The 16,359-nt window shown below is 44.5% G+C and overlaps 1 protein-coding gene across 2 annotated transcripts; it reads right to left on the minus strand.

Annotated features, from left to right (window-relative positions):
* Positions 1-610: 610 nt before the first annotated feature.
* Positions 611-15,339, minus strand: carf (calcium responsive transcription factor). 2 transcript variants are annotated; one of them, XM_042306823.1, is made up of 12 exons: positions 15,237-15,339; positions 14,553-14,702; positions 13,625-13,894; positions 13,257-13,374; positions 12,213-12,291; positions 11,622-12,170; positions 11,429-11,507; positions 6,522-6,711; positions 2,144-2,264; positions 1,866-2,009; positions 1,411-1,677; positions 611-827 (listed from the first exon to the last, which is right to left on the minus strand). In XM_042306823.1, the coding sequence occupies exons 2-12, from the start codon at positions 14,673-14,675 to the stop codon at positions 626-628; spliced, it is 2,142 nt and encodes a 713-aa protein (XP_042162757.1). In that variant the 5' UTR covers positions 14,676-14,702; positions 15,237-15,339; the 3' UTR covers positions 611-625. The 2 variants fall into 2 exon arrangements, with proteins under 2 accessions (XP_042162757.1, XP_042162756.1); XM_042306822.1 differs by having other exon boundaries at positions 11,622-12,291.
* Positions 15,340-16,359: the final 1,020 nt, after the last annotated feature.

A 16,359-nucleotide genomic window follows, 5' to 3' on the forward strand; every position in this document is an offset into this window, starting at 1 on the left:
CAGCCTGCTGGAAGGTCTTCCTAGTTACCTGTGTTATATCAGTGGTGACCCCCCCCAGCCTGCTGGAAGGTCTTCCTAGTTACCTGTGTTATATCAGTGGTGCCCCCCCCAGCCTGCTGGAAGGTCTTCCTAGTTACCTGTGTTATATCAGTGGTGACCCCCAGCCTGCTGGAAGGTCTTCCTAGCCTGCTGGGAAGGTCTTCCTAGTTACCTGTGTTATATCAGTGGTGACCCCCCCCCAGCCTGCTGGAAGGTCTTCCTAGTTACCTGTGTTATATCAGTGGTGATCCCCCAGCCTGCTGGAAGGTCTTCCTAGTTACCTGTGTTATATCAGTGGTGCCCCCCTAGTTACCCAGCCTGCCTGGAAGGTCTTCCTAGTTACCTGTGTTATATCAGTGGTGATCCCCCAGCCTGCTGACCCACCCTCCCTAGCCTGCTGGAAGGTCTTCCTAGTTACCTGTGTTATATCAGTGGTGATCCCCCAGCCTGCTGGAAGGTCTTCCTAGTTACCTGTGTTATATCAGTGGTGACCCCCCCCCCAGCCTGCTGGAAGGTCTTCCTAGTTACCTGTGTTATATCAGTGGTGCCCCCCCAGCCTGCTGGAAGGTCTTCCTAGTTACCTGTGTTATATCAGTGGTGCCCCCCCAGCCTGCAGGAAGGTCTTCCTAGTTACCTGTGTTATATCAGTGGTGCCCCCCCCAGCCTGCTGGAAGGTCTTCTGGGCCTCGTGGATGTGGTTCTTTATGTCGTTGACGGTTGGGAAGTAGCAGAGGTTATGTCTCTCTGGGACCTCCTCTGATTTAAACATCTCCCGCTCCACAAACCGCCTGGAGGGATAGGAAACAAGACAGGAAGACAGGTTAACACCAGGGACAGTGGTAATACAGGGGACCATGATAGAGGTTAACACCAGGGACAATGGTAATACAGGGGACCATGATAGAGCTTAACACCAGGGACAGTAGTAATACAGGGGACCATGATAGAGGTTAACACCAGGGACAGTGGTAATACAGGGGACCATGATAGAGGTTAACACCAGGGACAGTGGTAATACAGGGGACCATGATAGAGGTTAACACCAGGGACAGTGGTAATACTGGGGACCATGATAGAGGTTAACACCAGGGACAGTGGTAATACTGGGGACCATGATAGAGGTTAACACCAGGGACAGTGGTAATACTGGGGACCATGATAGAGGTAATACTGGGCTGTTTGATACGGCCCCTGAGGGCCTCCTTACCTGAGCTGTTTGATACAGGACCTGGGGGCCTCCTACTCTGAGCTGTTTGATATGGCCCCTGAGGGCCTCCTACTCAGAGGGCCTCCGACTCTGAGCTGTTTGATATGGCCCCTGAGGGCCTCCTACTCTGAGCTGTTTGATATGGCCCCTGAGGGCCTCCTTACCTGAGCTGTTTGCGGACCTGGTACACCTGATGGTACCCCTGCTCCACCAACTCCCTGATCTTCTCTGCCACCCTGGGGTGGAGACGAGATGGCATGGTTCCACCATCCTCCGCACCTTCATCACAGACACATCCCCTCTCCTCCTCCTCCTCCTGCTTCACCTCCTCCTCCATGGGGAGGAAGAGGAGGTCTGGAGGAGGAGGCAGGAGGAGAGCCTCCATGTCATGATAGAGGTGAGCTTTCTGGGTGGGGAGCTGCAGGTAGTACCTGTTATCGGGAGAGAATAAACAAAGAAACCGATGTCAATCAACCAATACGTCAATCAATCAGAAGGTTAACTTATTTAAACATTCAGTGTGTTATAAGACCATACGGGCTGAGCATCCACAAGGAACTTCAATAATATATATATATATATATCAAATCCAAGTATAAATAGCAGAATCCATCAATGCCTCAGGACTCCGCCCACGTCCCACAGGGTCTTCCGGAGGTTGAAGAAGGCTTTCTCCTGTTCCTGACGAACAACCCTCTTGTCTACGTTAGGATCCGTAGGCACCCGGTGCTGAGGAAACTTACACACCTTCTTGATATAGATCCTGAAGAATGAGAGCAATGTCAGAAAATACGAACTAAAAAAAATATTAAAAAACACCGCTCTTATCTCCACAGAGTTGGTAGCATATTGTTCTGTTAGCATAGATAGATGGGGTTTGTGTGGATGCGTGTCTACCTGGCAGGGCATGTAGCTTTGTAATCAATGTTCGGACTGATGTTCTGCTCTGCAGCCTTCTTGGGCTGGAGGCCTTTCCTCCTTGGACCATACTGACATTCCATCACTATAGCTCTACTGCCTGGATACAGATGGAGAGAGTAGATGATTCCATCACTATAGCTCTACTGCCTGGATACAGATGGAGAGAGTAGATGATTCCATCACTATAGCTCTACTGCCTGGATACAGATGGAGAGAGTAGATGATTCCATCACTATAGCTCTACTGCCTGGATACAGATGGAGAGAGTAGGATGATTCCATCACTATAGCTCTACTGCCTGGATACAGATGGAGAGAGTAGGTTGATTCCATCACTATAGCTCTACTGCCTGGATACAGATGGAGAGAGTAGATGATTCCATCACTATAGCTCTACTGCCTGGATACAGATGGAGAGAGTAGATGATTCCATCACTATAGCTCTACTGCCTGGATACAGATGGAGAGAGTAGGATGATTCCATCACTATAGCTCTACTGCCTGGATACAGATGGAGAGAGTAGGATGATTACATCACTATTAGCTCTACTGCCTGGATACAGATGGAGAGAGTAGGATGATTCCATCACTATAGCTCTACTGCCTGGATACAGATGGAGAGAGTAGGATGATTACATCACTATTAGCTCTACTGCCTGGATACAGATGGAGAGAGTAGGATGATTCCATCACTATAGCTCTACTGCCTGGATACAGATGGAGAGAGTAGGATGATTCCATCACTATAGCTCTACTGCCTGGATACAGATGTTATGTATGTTGATGATACTGTAGATGATACTGTATGTTATCTGGCTATAGGCTTGTTCATTTATCAGACTAGATACTGTATGTTATCTGGCTATAGGCTTGTTCATTTATCAGACTAGATACTGTATGTTATCTGGCTATAGGCTTGTTCATTTAGCTGACTAGATACTGTATGTTATCTGGCTATAGGCCTGTTCATTTATCAGACTAGATACTGTATGTTATCTGGCTATAGACTGTAGACTTGTTCATTTATCAGACTAGATACTGTATGTTATCTGGCTGTAGGCCTGTTCATTTATCAGACTAGATACTGTATGTTATCTGGCTGTAGGCCTGTTCATTTATCAGACTAGATACTGTATGTTATCTGGCTATAGACTGTAGACTTGTTCATTTATCAGACTAGATACTGTATGTTATCTGGCTATAGACTGTAGGCTTGTTCATTTATCAGACTAGATACTGTATGTTATCTGGCTATAGACTGTAGACTTGTTCATTTATCAGACTAGATACTGTATGTTATCTGGCTATAGACTGTAGACTTGTTCATTTATCAGACTAGATACTGTATGTTATCTGGCTGTAGGCCTGTTCATTTATCAGACTAGATACTGTATGTTATCTGGCTGTAGGCCTGTTCATTTATCAGACTAGATACTGTATGTTATCTGGCTATAGACTGTAGACTTGTTCATTTAGCAGACTAGATACTGTATGTTATCTGGCTATAGGCTTGTTCATTTATCAGACTAGATACTGTATGTTATCTGGCTGTAGGCCTGTTCATTTATCAGACTAGATACTGTATGTTGTCTGGCTGTAGGCCTGTTCATTTATCAGACGAGATACTGTATGTTATCTGGCTATAGACTGTAGACTTGTTCATTTATCAGACTAGATACTGTATGTTATCTGGCTATAGGCTTGTTCATTTATCAGACTAGATACTGTATGTTATCTGGCTATAGGCTTGTTCATTTATCAGACTAGATACTGTATGTTATCTGGCTATAGACTGTAGGCTTGTTCATTTATCAGACTAGATACTGTATGTTATCTGGCTGTAGGCCTGTTCATTTATCAGACTAGATACTGTATGTTATCTGGCTATAGACTGTAGACTTGTTCATTTATCAGACTAGATACTGTATGTTATCTGGCTGTAGGCCTGTTCATTTATCAGACTAGATACTGTATGTTATCTGGCTATAGACTGTAGACTTGTTCATTTATCAGACTAGATACTGTATGTTATCTGGCTATGATATAGACTGTAGGCCTGTTCATTTATCAGACTAGATACTGTATGTTATCTGGCTATAGACTGTAGACTTGTTCATTTATCAGACTAGATACTGTATGTTATCTGGCTGTAGGCCTGTTCATTTATCAGACTAGATACTGTATGTTATCTGACTGTAGGCCTGTTCATTTATCAGACTAGATACTGTATGTTATCTGGCTGTAGGCTTGTTCATTTATCAGACTAGATACTGTATGTTATCTGGCTATAGACTGTAGACTTGTTCATTTATCAGACTAGATACTGTATGTTATCTGGCTATGATATAGACTGTAGGCCTGTTCATTTATCAGACTAGATACTGTATGTTATCTGGCTGTAGGCCTGTTCATTTATCAGACTAGATACTGTATGTTATCTGGCTATAGACTGTAGACTTGTTCATTTATCAGACTAGATACTGTATGTTATCTGACTGTAGGCCTGTTCATTTATCAGACTAGATACTGTATGTTATCTGGCTGTAGGCTTGTTCATTTATCAGACTAGATACTGTATGTTATCTGGCTATAGACTGTAGACTTGTTCATTTATCAGACTAGATACTGTATGTTATCTGGCTATAGACTGTAGGCCTGTTCATTTATCAGACTAGATACTGTATGTTATCTGGCTGTAGGCTTGTTCATTTATCAGACTAGATACTGTATGTTATCTGGCTATAGACTGTAGACTTGTTCATTTATCAGACTAGATACTGTATGTTATCTGGCTATAGACTGTAGGCCTGTTCATTTATCAGACTAGATACTGTATGTTATCTGGCTATAGACTGTAGACTTGTTCATTTATCAGACCAGATACTGTATGTTATCTGGCTATAGGCTTGTTCATTTATCAGACTAGATACTGTATGTTATCTGGCTATAGACTGTAGACTTGTTCATTTATCAGACTAGATACTGTATGTTATCTGGCTATAGACTGTAGGCCTGTTCATTTATCAGACTAGATACTGTATGTTATCTGGCTGTAGGCTTGTTCATTTATCAGACTAGATACTGTATGTTATCTGGCTATAGACTATAGACTTGTTCATTTATCAGACTAGATACTGTATGTTATCTGGCTATAGACTATAGGCTTGTTCATTTAGCTGACTAGATACTGTATGTTATCTGGCTATAGGCTTGTTCATTTATCAGACTAGATACTGTATGTTATCTGGCTATAGGCTTGTTCATTTAGCTGACTAGATACTGTATGTTATCAGACTAGATACTGTATGTTATCTGGCTATAGGCTTGTTCATTTATCAGACTAGATACTGTATGTTATCTGGCTGTAGGCCTGTTCATTTATCAGACTAGATACTGTATGTTATCTGGCTATAGACTGTAGGCCTGTTCATTTATCAGACTAGATACTGTATGTTATCTGGCTGTAGGCCTGTTCATTTATCAGACTAGATACTGTATGTTATCTGGCTATAGACTGTAGGCTTGTTCATTTATCAGACTAGATACTGTATGTTATCTGGCTGTAGGCCTGTTCATTTATCAGACTAGATACTGTATGTTATCTGGCTGTAGGCCTGTTCATTTATCAGACTAGATACTGTATGTTATCTGGCTATTATCCATGCTGTAGGCTATAGGCTTGTTCATTTATCAGACTAGATACTGTATGTTATCTGGCTGTAGGCCTGTTCATTTATCAGACTAGATACTGTATGTTATCTGGCTGTAGGCCTGTTCATTTATCAGACTAGATACTGTATGTTATCTGGCTGTAGGCCTGTTCATTTATCAGACTAGATACTGTATGTTATCTGGCTGTGGACTGTAGGCCTGTTCATTTATCAGACTAGATACTGTATGTTATCTGGCTATAGACTGTAGGCTTGTTCATTTATCAGACTAGATACTGTATGTTATCTGGCTATAGACTGTAGGCTTGTTCATTTATCAGACTAGATACTGTATGTTATTTGGCTGTAGGCTTGTTCCTTTATCAGACTAGATACTGTATGTTATCTGGCTATAGGCTTGTTCATTTATCAGACTAGATACTGTATGTTATCTGTCTGTAGACTGTAGACTTGTTCATTTATCAGACTAGATACTGTATGTTATCTGGCTGTAGGCCTGTTCATTTATCAGACTAGATACTGTATGTTATCTGGCTGTAGACTGTAGGCCTGTTCATTTATCAGACTATATACTGTATGTTATCTGGCTGTAGACTGTAGGCCTGTTCATTTATCAGACTATATACCTGCATTGACAAAAGGGACACCATCGTAGACTACTGAACCAGTACTGTGACTGTATACCTGCATTGACAAAAGGGACACCATCGTAAGGTACGTATTGGGACTTCCACATCAGGCGGCTGGCAGGCTTGGCAGGGGAGGGGGACTGGCGTGTCCCAAACACACTGTTGGTCTGCTGCTTGTGGAGCAGGAGGATGGTCTCCAGCTCTGTGTCGGTGTTACAGTAGCCACGGTATGAGTCACCTATCTTCTGCTCCAGGAGACACAGAGAGAGGGGGAGACAGAGAGACAGAGAGGGGGAGAGAGAGATTTATCAGAGGGGGGACAGAAAGGGGGATAGACAGAGAGAGGGGGAGACAGAGAGAGAGAGGGGGAGACAGAGAGACAGAGAGGGGGAGAGAGAGAGAGGGGGGGGACAGAATAGAGGGGGGGAGAGACAGAGAGAGGGGGAGACAGAGAGAGAGAGGGGGAGACAGAGAGACAGAGAGGGGGGGGGACAGAGAGACAGAGAGGGGGAAGAGCGAGAGAGGGGGAGAGACAGAGAGAGAGAGGAAGAGCGAGAGAGGGGGCAGAGAGAAAAGGGGGAGACAGAGATAGACAGAGACAAGAAAGAGAGAGAAAAGGAGGAGAAGAAATCAAAGAGTCAACATGGAGAACTGTTGATGCCCTTCCTTCCCAGAAATGTGCAAAGCTATAAGCCTGAGGACGCTAACTATCACAAGCCTTTCCTGTTAGCATCCTCAGGCAACAGAGCTGTGTCTTAGGGTGTCAACGTGTCTTAGGGTGTCAACGTGTCTTAGGGCGTCAACGTGTCTTAGGGCGTCAACGTGTCTTAGGGCGTCAACGTGTCTTAGGGCGTCAACGTGTCTTAGGGCGTCAACGTGTCTTAGGGCGTCAACGTGTCTTAGGGCGTCAACGTGTCTTAGGGCGTCAACGTGTCTTAGGGTGTTACCTTTGTTCGAACTATTAAAGAACCGTCAGACCTAGAGTTCTGAAACTTTAGAAACCTGTTCTAGAGCTCAGGTGGATAGTGCGAGGTGAGACCTCAGGTGGATAGTGCGAGGTGAGTTACGTGGCTCTAGAAGGTTCCCGGATCGAGAAACAGCCTCATACATTTGCAATAACTTCAATTCATTTTGACATCACGAAAATGACGACATTTAGAAATGTCCCAGAGTCGCAAGACTAGGTGCATTGCAACCGCCTCGGCCCATAGATGGACCCTAACATTTCTGTCTGATAGCTCATTCAAGGACCCTGTAGCAACGCCTGGAAATGTGGATTTTCAACACCAATTAAGGTCTCTGCTCGGGCTCCAAATGATCTATCGAGCCGAAACTTGGTATTCGGGGTCGCCTCAGCTAGGCCTACACATAAGGTCAGAACTGGACCCGCAGCTAGAACGTAAATTCGTGTTTTATGTTTTTATTATGGTTTGAACAGAAGGCGCTGTGAATTTTGGGCCAGCTCAGAAATATGTGATATTTGACTTCTAAACGAGTTGGAAAAAGTGGGTGCGGTGTCAGTTTGTATCAGTTTAGTGTCAGAATGATATCTAATTGACTGATGGACAGTGACTTGCTGGCTGACTTTTGTCCATTTGCAATATGTTTAAACAGTGAGGTACCATCACCAAAGTGACATTCTGAAATCAACCCCAACGAGAGGAACCAGAATCACTGCCCGGCCATCCCGAGTTCATCGGGCCAGTCAATTTCGCATTCCTGCAGTATTTTTGAGCATGTCAAATTTGTGATGGTAAATGCCCATTGAAACATATTGCAAAGGCACAGTGCAATTGCAATATGATTCAACAGTGAAAAAACATCACCAAATGGACATGATGAAATCAACACAACGAGCGATGGAGAGGAACCACTATCACTGCCCGGCCATCCCGAGTTCATCAGGCCAGTCAATTTTGCGTTTCTGCAGTATTTTTGAGCATGTCAAATTCGTGATGGTAAATTCACATTGAAACATATTGCAAATGCACAGCTGTGGAGGAGTAGCATTTGACCGAAAGAAGATCCTAGAAAAGCACAAGCCTGCTTGATAATCCGTCAAATGGTACTATTTTAATCCAACCTGGTGATTGGAACGGGTTACCAGGAGAACATTATTAAAATGTTTTTTAATGCCATTACGGGGTAGCAAGGGGTCCACAGTTGTGTAGGGAGCATCCCCCACCTGTGCCCATCCAATAGGGGGCGCCCCTTGTCATTTTGGACGTTTTTTTTTTTAAATCGTTAAACATGCATCATACATGACAAATAGACCATCTAGGTTGATTCATGGCTTAACATAGTGCTATATATCATTTTGGCAGTATAAATGCCTTTTGGACATGGTTCACTGACTTTTGGGTTTGTAAACCGACTTCCATTGATCGTACATGGCAAATGGACATAACATCCTGATTTGGCACTTTCAAATCTTTCATATTGCATTTGAACATTTCTTATGGCATTTGGCAAAAAAAAAGTGACTTGACTTCGACTTTTGACTTCCTATGAAATCATATTGCAAATGGACAAAACATATGCCTTATGGACAAGTAAATTTTTTTAATGATAATCAAATATAACAAAAGTATGTTGATACAGTTCTTATACATGTGTATTTGACAGAAGAAAAAAAATCAAAAGAATTTCGTAGAAACGGTCCAGAAAGCACTTTTAAGGGGGTGATAAGTTTGAATTTTTTCTCTCACATTTTCGACTTTTGACTTTCTATGAAATCATATTGCAAATGGACAAAACATATGCCTTATGGACAAGTAAAAAATAAAAAAAATTATGATAATAAAATATGACTAAAGTATGTTGATACATGTGTAATTGACAAAAAAATCTAAAGAATTTCAAAAAACTGTCCAGAAAGCACTTTTTTAAGAGGGTGATAAGTTCACAAATAGTTCACATTTTCAAAATTTTACTCTTGGGTCATTACTTGTGTTACATTTGCAATATGAAAAATTATGGTGGAGCGCAATCGCCATCTATTCGATTTTTGCAGTGTTACACTTGGCATTTGCCATATGGCATTTGCAATCAACTTTGAATGAAACGACGTCCAATTGAGTGGTATTGGACACTGTGTATATGGTTCGTACAGTGCCAATATGTTCCCATTAATTTTTGTACATTTCAGGTGGGTGTTCCCTTACATGTCTTAGGGCGTCAACATGTCTTAGGGTGTAAATGTGAGTTAGGGTGCTGCACTCCACACTGGCCTTTCCCACCTGGACAAAAGGAACACATATGAGAATGCTGTTCATTGACTACAGCTCAGCGTTCAAAACCATAGTGCCCTCAAAGCTCATCAATAATCTAAGGACCCTGGGACTAAACACCTCCCTCTGCAACTGGATCCTGGACTTCCTGACGGGCCACCCTCAGGTGGTGAGGTTAGGTAACAACATCCTCAACACAGGGGCCCCTCAGGGGTGTGTGCTTATTCCCTTCCTGTATTCCCTGTTCACCCATGACTGCATGGCCAGGCAAGACTCCAACACCATCATTAAGTTTGCTGATGATACAACAGTGGTGGCCTGATCACCGATAACGACAGACAGCCAATAGGGAGGAGGTCAGAGACCTGGCCGTGTGGTGGCAGGACAACAACCTCTCCCTCAGTGTGATCAAGACAAAGGAGAGGATTGTGGACTACAGGAAAAGGAGCACCGAGCACAACCCCATTGTCATTGACGGGGCTGTAGTGGAGCAGGTTGAGAGCTTCAAGTTCCTTGGCATCCACATCACCAACAAACTAGAATGGTCCAAACACACCAAGACAGTCGTGAAGAGGGCAGGACAAACCTATTCCCCTCAGGAGACTGAAAGGATTTGGCATTGGTCCTCAGATCCTCAAAAGGTTCTACAGCTGCACCATCGAGAGCATCCTGACTGCTTGCATCACTGCCTCGTATGGCAACTGCCCGGCCTCCGACCACAAGGCACTGCCAAGTTTCCTGCCTTCCAGGACTTCTATACCAGGCGGTGTCAGAGGAAGGCCCTAAAAATTGTCAAAGACTCCAGCCACCTTAGTCATAGACTGTTCTCTCTGCTACCGCACGGCAAGCGGTACCGGAGCGCCAAGTCTAGGTCCAAAAGGCATCTTAACTGCTTCTATCCCCCCAAGCCATAAGACTGCTGAACAGCTAATCAAATGGCCACCGGACTATATACATTGACCCCTCCCCCGCCCCTTTTTACACTGCTGCTACTCGCTGTTTATTATCTAAGTCACTTTACCCCTACCTACATGTACAAATTACCTCGACTAACCTGTGTATAAAGTCTCGTTATTGTTATTTTATTGTTGCTCTATTTTTTTACTTTAGTTTATTAAGTAAATCTGTTCTTAACTCTTATTTTTCATAAAACTAAATTGTTGGTTAAGGGCTTGTAACTAAGCATTTCACGGTAAGGTCTGTTGTTGTATTTGGCGCATGTGACAAATAAAATTAGATTTGATGTGTTAGAATGTGTTAGGTTGGGAGCAGTTTAATGCAGTTTAGTGTATGAAGGCTCAGGGCCCAGTTGGTAGACGTACCTCAGCATTATGAAGCCCCAGGGCCCAGTTGGTAGACGTACCTCAGCATTATGAAGGCTCAGGGCCCAGTTGGTAGACGTACCTCAGCATTATGAAGCCCCAGGGCCCAGTTGGTAGACGTACCTCAGCATTATGAAGGCTCAGGGCCCAGTTGGTAGACGTACCTCAGCATTATGAAGCCTCAGGGCCCAGTTGGTAGACGTACCTCAGCATTATGAAGGCTCAGGGCCCAGTTGGTAGACGTACCTCAGCATTATGAAGCCTCAGGGCCCAGTTGGTAGACGTACCTCAGCATTATGAAGGCTCAGGGCCCAGTTGGTAGACGTACCTCAGCATTATGAAGCCTCAGGGCCCAGTTGGTAAACGTACCTCAGCATTATGAAGCCTCAGGGCCCAGTTGGTAGACGTACCTCAGCATTATGAAGCCTCAGGGCCCAGTTGGGGGCGTTGGCTGGGAGAGGTTTCAGAGAGGTGAAACAGACCTGAGAGCTACACACAACAGTAACATGGGGAGAGGGACAGTAACAGTTACAACTATTGTCAAACAAACCTAATATTCCTTAAACAGTTACTGAGTGTAACACTAAGAAGATGTGAGCCCACCTCTGTGCCGAGCTCTTAGCCGCAGCCGATGGTACCGTAGTCAAACTGCCGCTGTCATCCGTAACAGCCGATGGTACTGTAGTCAAACTGCCGCTGTCATCCGTAACAGCCGATGTTACTATAGTCAAACTGCCGCTGTCATCCGTAACAGCCGATGGTACTGTAGTCAAACTGCCGCTGTCATCCGTAACAGCCGATGGTACTGTAGTCAAACTGCCTCTGTCATCCGTAACAGCCGATGTTACTATAGTCAAACTGCCGCTGTCATCCGTAACAGCCGATGGTACTGTAGTCAAACTGCCTCTGTCATCCGTAACAGCCGATGGTACTGTAGTCAAACTGCCTCTGTCATCCGTAACAGCCGATGGTACTGTAGTCAAACTGCCTCTGTCATCCGTAACAGCCGATGGTACTGTAGTCAAACTGCCGCTGTCATCCGTAACAGCCGATGGTACTGTAGTCAAACTGCCGCTGTCATCCGTAACAGCCGATGGTACTGTAGTCAAACTGCCGCTGTCATCCGTAACAGCCGATGGTACTGTAGTCAAACTGCCGCTGTCATCCGTAACAGCCGATGGTACTGTAGTCAAACTGCCGCTGTCATCCGTAACAGCTGTTAACGTGATGGTGTGAAGCTCTTTCTCATCAGCAGTCTTCTCCCCGCAGGATCCTAAACCGATCAGACAATCTCAACTTCATACACCAAACTATAGAAAGCACAGGAGGCTGGTGGCACCTTAATTGGGGAGGACTGGCTCGTGGTAATGACTGGAGAGAAATTAGTGGAATGGGATCAAATACATCAAACACATTGGTCTCCATGGTTTCACATTGGGCTCCATGGTTTCACATTGGGCTCCATGGTTTCACATTGGGCTCCATGGTTTCACATTGGGCTCCATGGTTTCACATTGGGCTCCATGGTTTCACATTGGGCTCCATGGTTTCACATTGGGCTCCATGGTTTCACATTGGGCTCCATGGTTTCACATTGGGCTCCATGGTTTCACATTGGTCTCCATGGTTTCACATTGGGCTCCATGTGTTTGATGCCATTCCATTGGCTACGTTCCAGACATTATTATGAGCCTTCCTCCCCTCACCAGCCTCCTCTGATAGAGATAGTGTTCTATTCAATTCTGTAACACGGGGGTGGCAGTGTAGCCTAGTGGTTAGAGCGTTGGACTAGTAACCGGAAGGTTGCAAGTTCAAACCCCTGTGCTGACAAGGTACGAATCTGTCGTTCTGCCCCTGAACAGGCAGTTAACCCACTATTCCTAGGCTGTCATTGAAAATAAGAATTTATTCTTAACTGACTTGCCTAGTTAAATAAAGGTAAAATAAAAATAAAAACACCAAACACTGTACAAGGAATTTGAGCAATTTCTGTTAAAATTCCTTGACATTGTCTAACAAGAAATAGAATATAATAACTAATATATTTCCAGAGGGAATGTCAAAAATGCAGACTTCTGTTCGCCTGACGACTCATCCTGAATTTAATTCTGTCGATCGCCCCACACATCAGTCTGACCTGAAGTCATTTGTAGGCCAGCTCTGGTCAAAAGTAGTGCACTATAATAGGGAATAGGGTGCTGGTATCTGTAGAAGCAGGTGAGTTCAGGTTAATAATACCTGTAGGGTCTATGATGTCCAGTAGGTGTCCTCTAGGAAGTAACACCTGAGCCCCTCCTAGCTGATTAGAGGGGATAACATACATCTCTCCGTTGTCTGACTGACTGGTCACTAGCACCTAGGGGAGCAAAGATATATAGGGTATACGAAGACCGTAAACCCAACAGTTCATAGGCTGTGTTTAAGAAGCATGGAACAAAAATGAATTGACTAGTCTAGCCTGATGCTGCCAGATGTGTTTGTGATGACTAGCCAACCAGGCTATAACAAGTTGGCTATTCAGCATAAACAGATCTGGGATCACCAGGGTACCATTTGGCAGCTGCCTGGACCTGTTTCTATGCTCTTGTGAAACCCTCTCTACTCACCATGCGTTCACACTGTAGGGGCTGTCCATTCTGATCAAGTATGATAAACTCATCTGTCTGTGATAATGTCTCTGTCTGGTCCTGTGTCTGTATCGCTGCCTGATTCTCTGTCTGTGACAGTATCAGCATTTCTGTCTTTGTCAGTTCCTCAAGTTTGATATCAGTGTGGACTGGTTCCCAGCTGTCTGGAGGAGCTAGGCTGTTGATAACAAGCAGCTCGGAGAACTGTGGCTTCGTCTCATTCTCTTCAGGTGCAGGTTCCCTGGGCTCCTGGAACACAATACAATACTTCACATGCATGTGATTATGCTAATTGCCATTGATTTGGTCTCCTGATATCTGCACTGTATTATTCTTTCTCATCACAAATCATTTTGAAATGTATAGGGTCAAGTCCCGTCCTAGGGTCAAGTCCCGCCGACTCCTAGGGTCAAGTCCCCGACTCCTAGGGTCAAGTCCCGCCGACTCCTAGGGTCAAGTCCCGCCGACTCGTAGGGTCAAGTCTCGCCGACTCGTAGGGTCAAGTCTCGCCGACTCGGGGTCAAGTCTCGCCGACTCGTAGGGTCAAGTCTCGCCGACTCGTAGGGTCAAGTCTCGCCGACTCGTAGGGTCAAGTCTCGCCGACTCGTAGGGTCAAGTCTCGCCGACTCGTAGGGTCAAGTCTCGCCGACTCGTAGGGTCAAGTCTCGCCGACTCGTAGGGTCAAGTCTCGCCGACCCGTAGGGCCGACTCGTCAAGTCTCGCCGACTCGTAGGGTCAAGTCTCGCCGACTCGTAGGGTCAAGTCTCGCCGACTCGTAGGGTCAAGTCTCGCCGACTCGTAGGGTCAAGTCTCGCCGACTCGTAGGGTCAAGTCTCACCGACTCGTAGGGTCAAGTCTCACCGACTCGTAGGGTCAAGTCTCACCGACTCATAGGGTCAAGTCTCACCTGCTGTGTTTCAGTGATGTGAGACCCGTGGAGGACAGTGTGTTTGGGCTCATCCTCTTCAGTGGTCAGTGGAGGCTTTGAGTCCAGAGCATCCTCTTCCATAGCTCTCTCCTGCTCCTCCATCTCCCAAGCAGACAGTCAGCTAACTAGCTACATACACAAACAAATATAACCCTATTAGAGTGACCAGGTACAGGTATTTAATGGGGTGCAAGTGTGTCGTCATCAATCAGTATTGTAATTGCAAATCCATTCATTGGCATTTTCAGGATGGTCACTGGATCTATAGATTGCTAGCTAGTTAACCATAATGAAGACAGCAAGACGCTTTATTCAATGCTCGACTCTGGGGGCATTTCTACAAGAGTCGTTTGTGATTGTTTTGATGAATTGCAGGAGTAGAGTCTCCTAGTTACCCAAACAAATCATCATCCCTGGTCTTGGTCATAAAACGTTCTTTAAAGCGCCATGTTGGATTAAAATGTCTGTATAGCAAGCTAGCTATCGTTAGCTTGTTTGGCTAGCCTAGCTAGTAAAGGCGAATTATCTAGTTGAGTCAAACAATTCTCATGATTTAGGGTAGTCTACCTCTTTACATAGCCCTCTCTAGTCTGACTGTATAGCTACAGCGTTGTGGGTATAAGGGGGGACAAGGATTGGAAATTCAAAACGAGTCTACTCAACCTCGTCTTCGCCCAGACTTCTGCTCGCCTCGTTCTCAAACAACAAACGCGTTTTTTCTTTTCTTCTATTCATCCGACATGAAAATATTTGACCCTCGCAGGACACCGTCGAAGGCATATTTTACTTCTGGTATTTTATATATTTTCACCACAGAGAGGCGCAATTTCCACCTCTTTCAGGAAGTGACGCCAGGGTTGCTGATTTCCACCTAAAGAACATACAGAGAATGAACTGTTGGTGATGGTTGGAAGGGATACCGATTTTTGTAAAAGTGGGGTTAAAGTCCGGTTCACACACATCGAGTTTCTGTTTTACAGCAGACTGGACTTGATTTCCACATAAATAATTTGCTAGTTAACGGAACCATTTGGGGAAAATCTTGCTACGCTACAATTCACCAATAAATATACTTTCTCCAGAGCACTACATTACATGATGTAAATACGAACCTTAATTGTGTTATCAGCTAGTAATTTTGCTCCAGTGGAATTTAGAAGACAGCGGACAATGGTCCATGTATGGAGGTTCATGTTTTTCTGTGTTACTTGATAATTATTGCACCCACCTGGTGTCACAGCTCTACCAGTCTGTGATGGGAAGAATGGAAATATTTTTCTCTTCTTTCTTTTCAAAAACGAACTGGTCACCAGACTACAGAAACTATAGCAATGGGATAGCAATAACTATAACGCTAACAATGGGAATATGGCATGAGAGATTACAAAAAGGACAAAGTCAAACGGCTGTTAAGATTTCATTTTTTAAAATGGTTTTCCTTTAAAAAAGCAAAAAACAACAAAGAAGTGGAACTTTTAAGAGTGGAATCCTCGCTCACCTAATATAAAGTGGAACCCTCTCCCTTTGTCCTCTCCTCTCTGTCTCTATATTCCTTGTCACACATCAGGCCTGAACAAAACATAGAAAACAGAGCAGGAAACAAACAATAGGAACAGTCAGACAAATACCTTTCCTACCCTCCTATCCCACGCCACCACACACCTGCCCATATGAGGAGTTGTTCATAATAGTGATAACCCTTGGGATGAAACTATTCCCGAAGCACCATTAAGTTGTCTGATTTCTCCGACCTGATGGCTGATCAAAGCAGTGGTGGAGTGGGTGG

This window comes from Oncorhynchus tshawytscha, linkage group LG26, assembly GCF_018296145.1.
Source record: "Oncorhynchus tshawytscha isolate Ot180627B linkage group LG26, Otsh_v2.0, whole genome shotgun sequence".
Taxonomy (NCBI): Eukaryota; Metazoa; Chordata; class Actinopteri; order Salmoniformes; family Salmonidae; genus Oncorhynchus; species Oncorhynchus tshawytscha.

Excerpts from the sequence above, each read along its gene's own strand:
- carf (XM_042306822.1), bottom strand. The coding sequence starts at position 14,675 with ATGGAGGAGCAGGAGAGAGCTATGGAAGAGGATGCTCTGGACTCAAAG. Across the intron at positions 13,895-14,552 it reads ACATCACTGAAACACAGCAG|GAGCCCAGGGAACCTGCACC; the intron begins GTGAGACTTGAC and ends ATTGTGTTCCAG. Across the intron at positions 1,678-1,865 it reads GACGTGGGCGGAGTCCTGAG|GTACTACCTGCAGCTCCCCA; the intron begins GCATTGATGGAT and ends TCCCGATAACAG.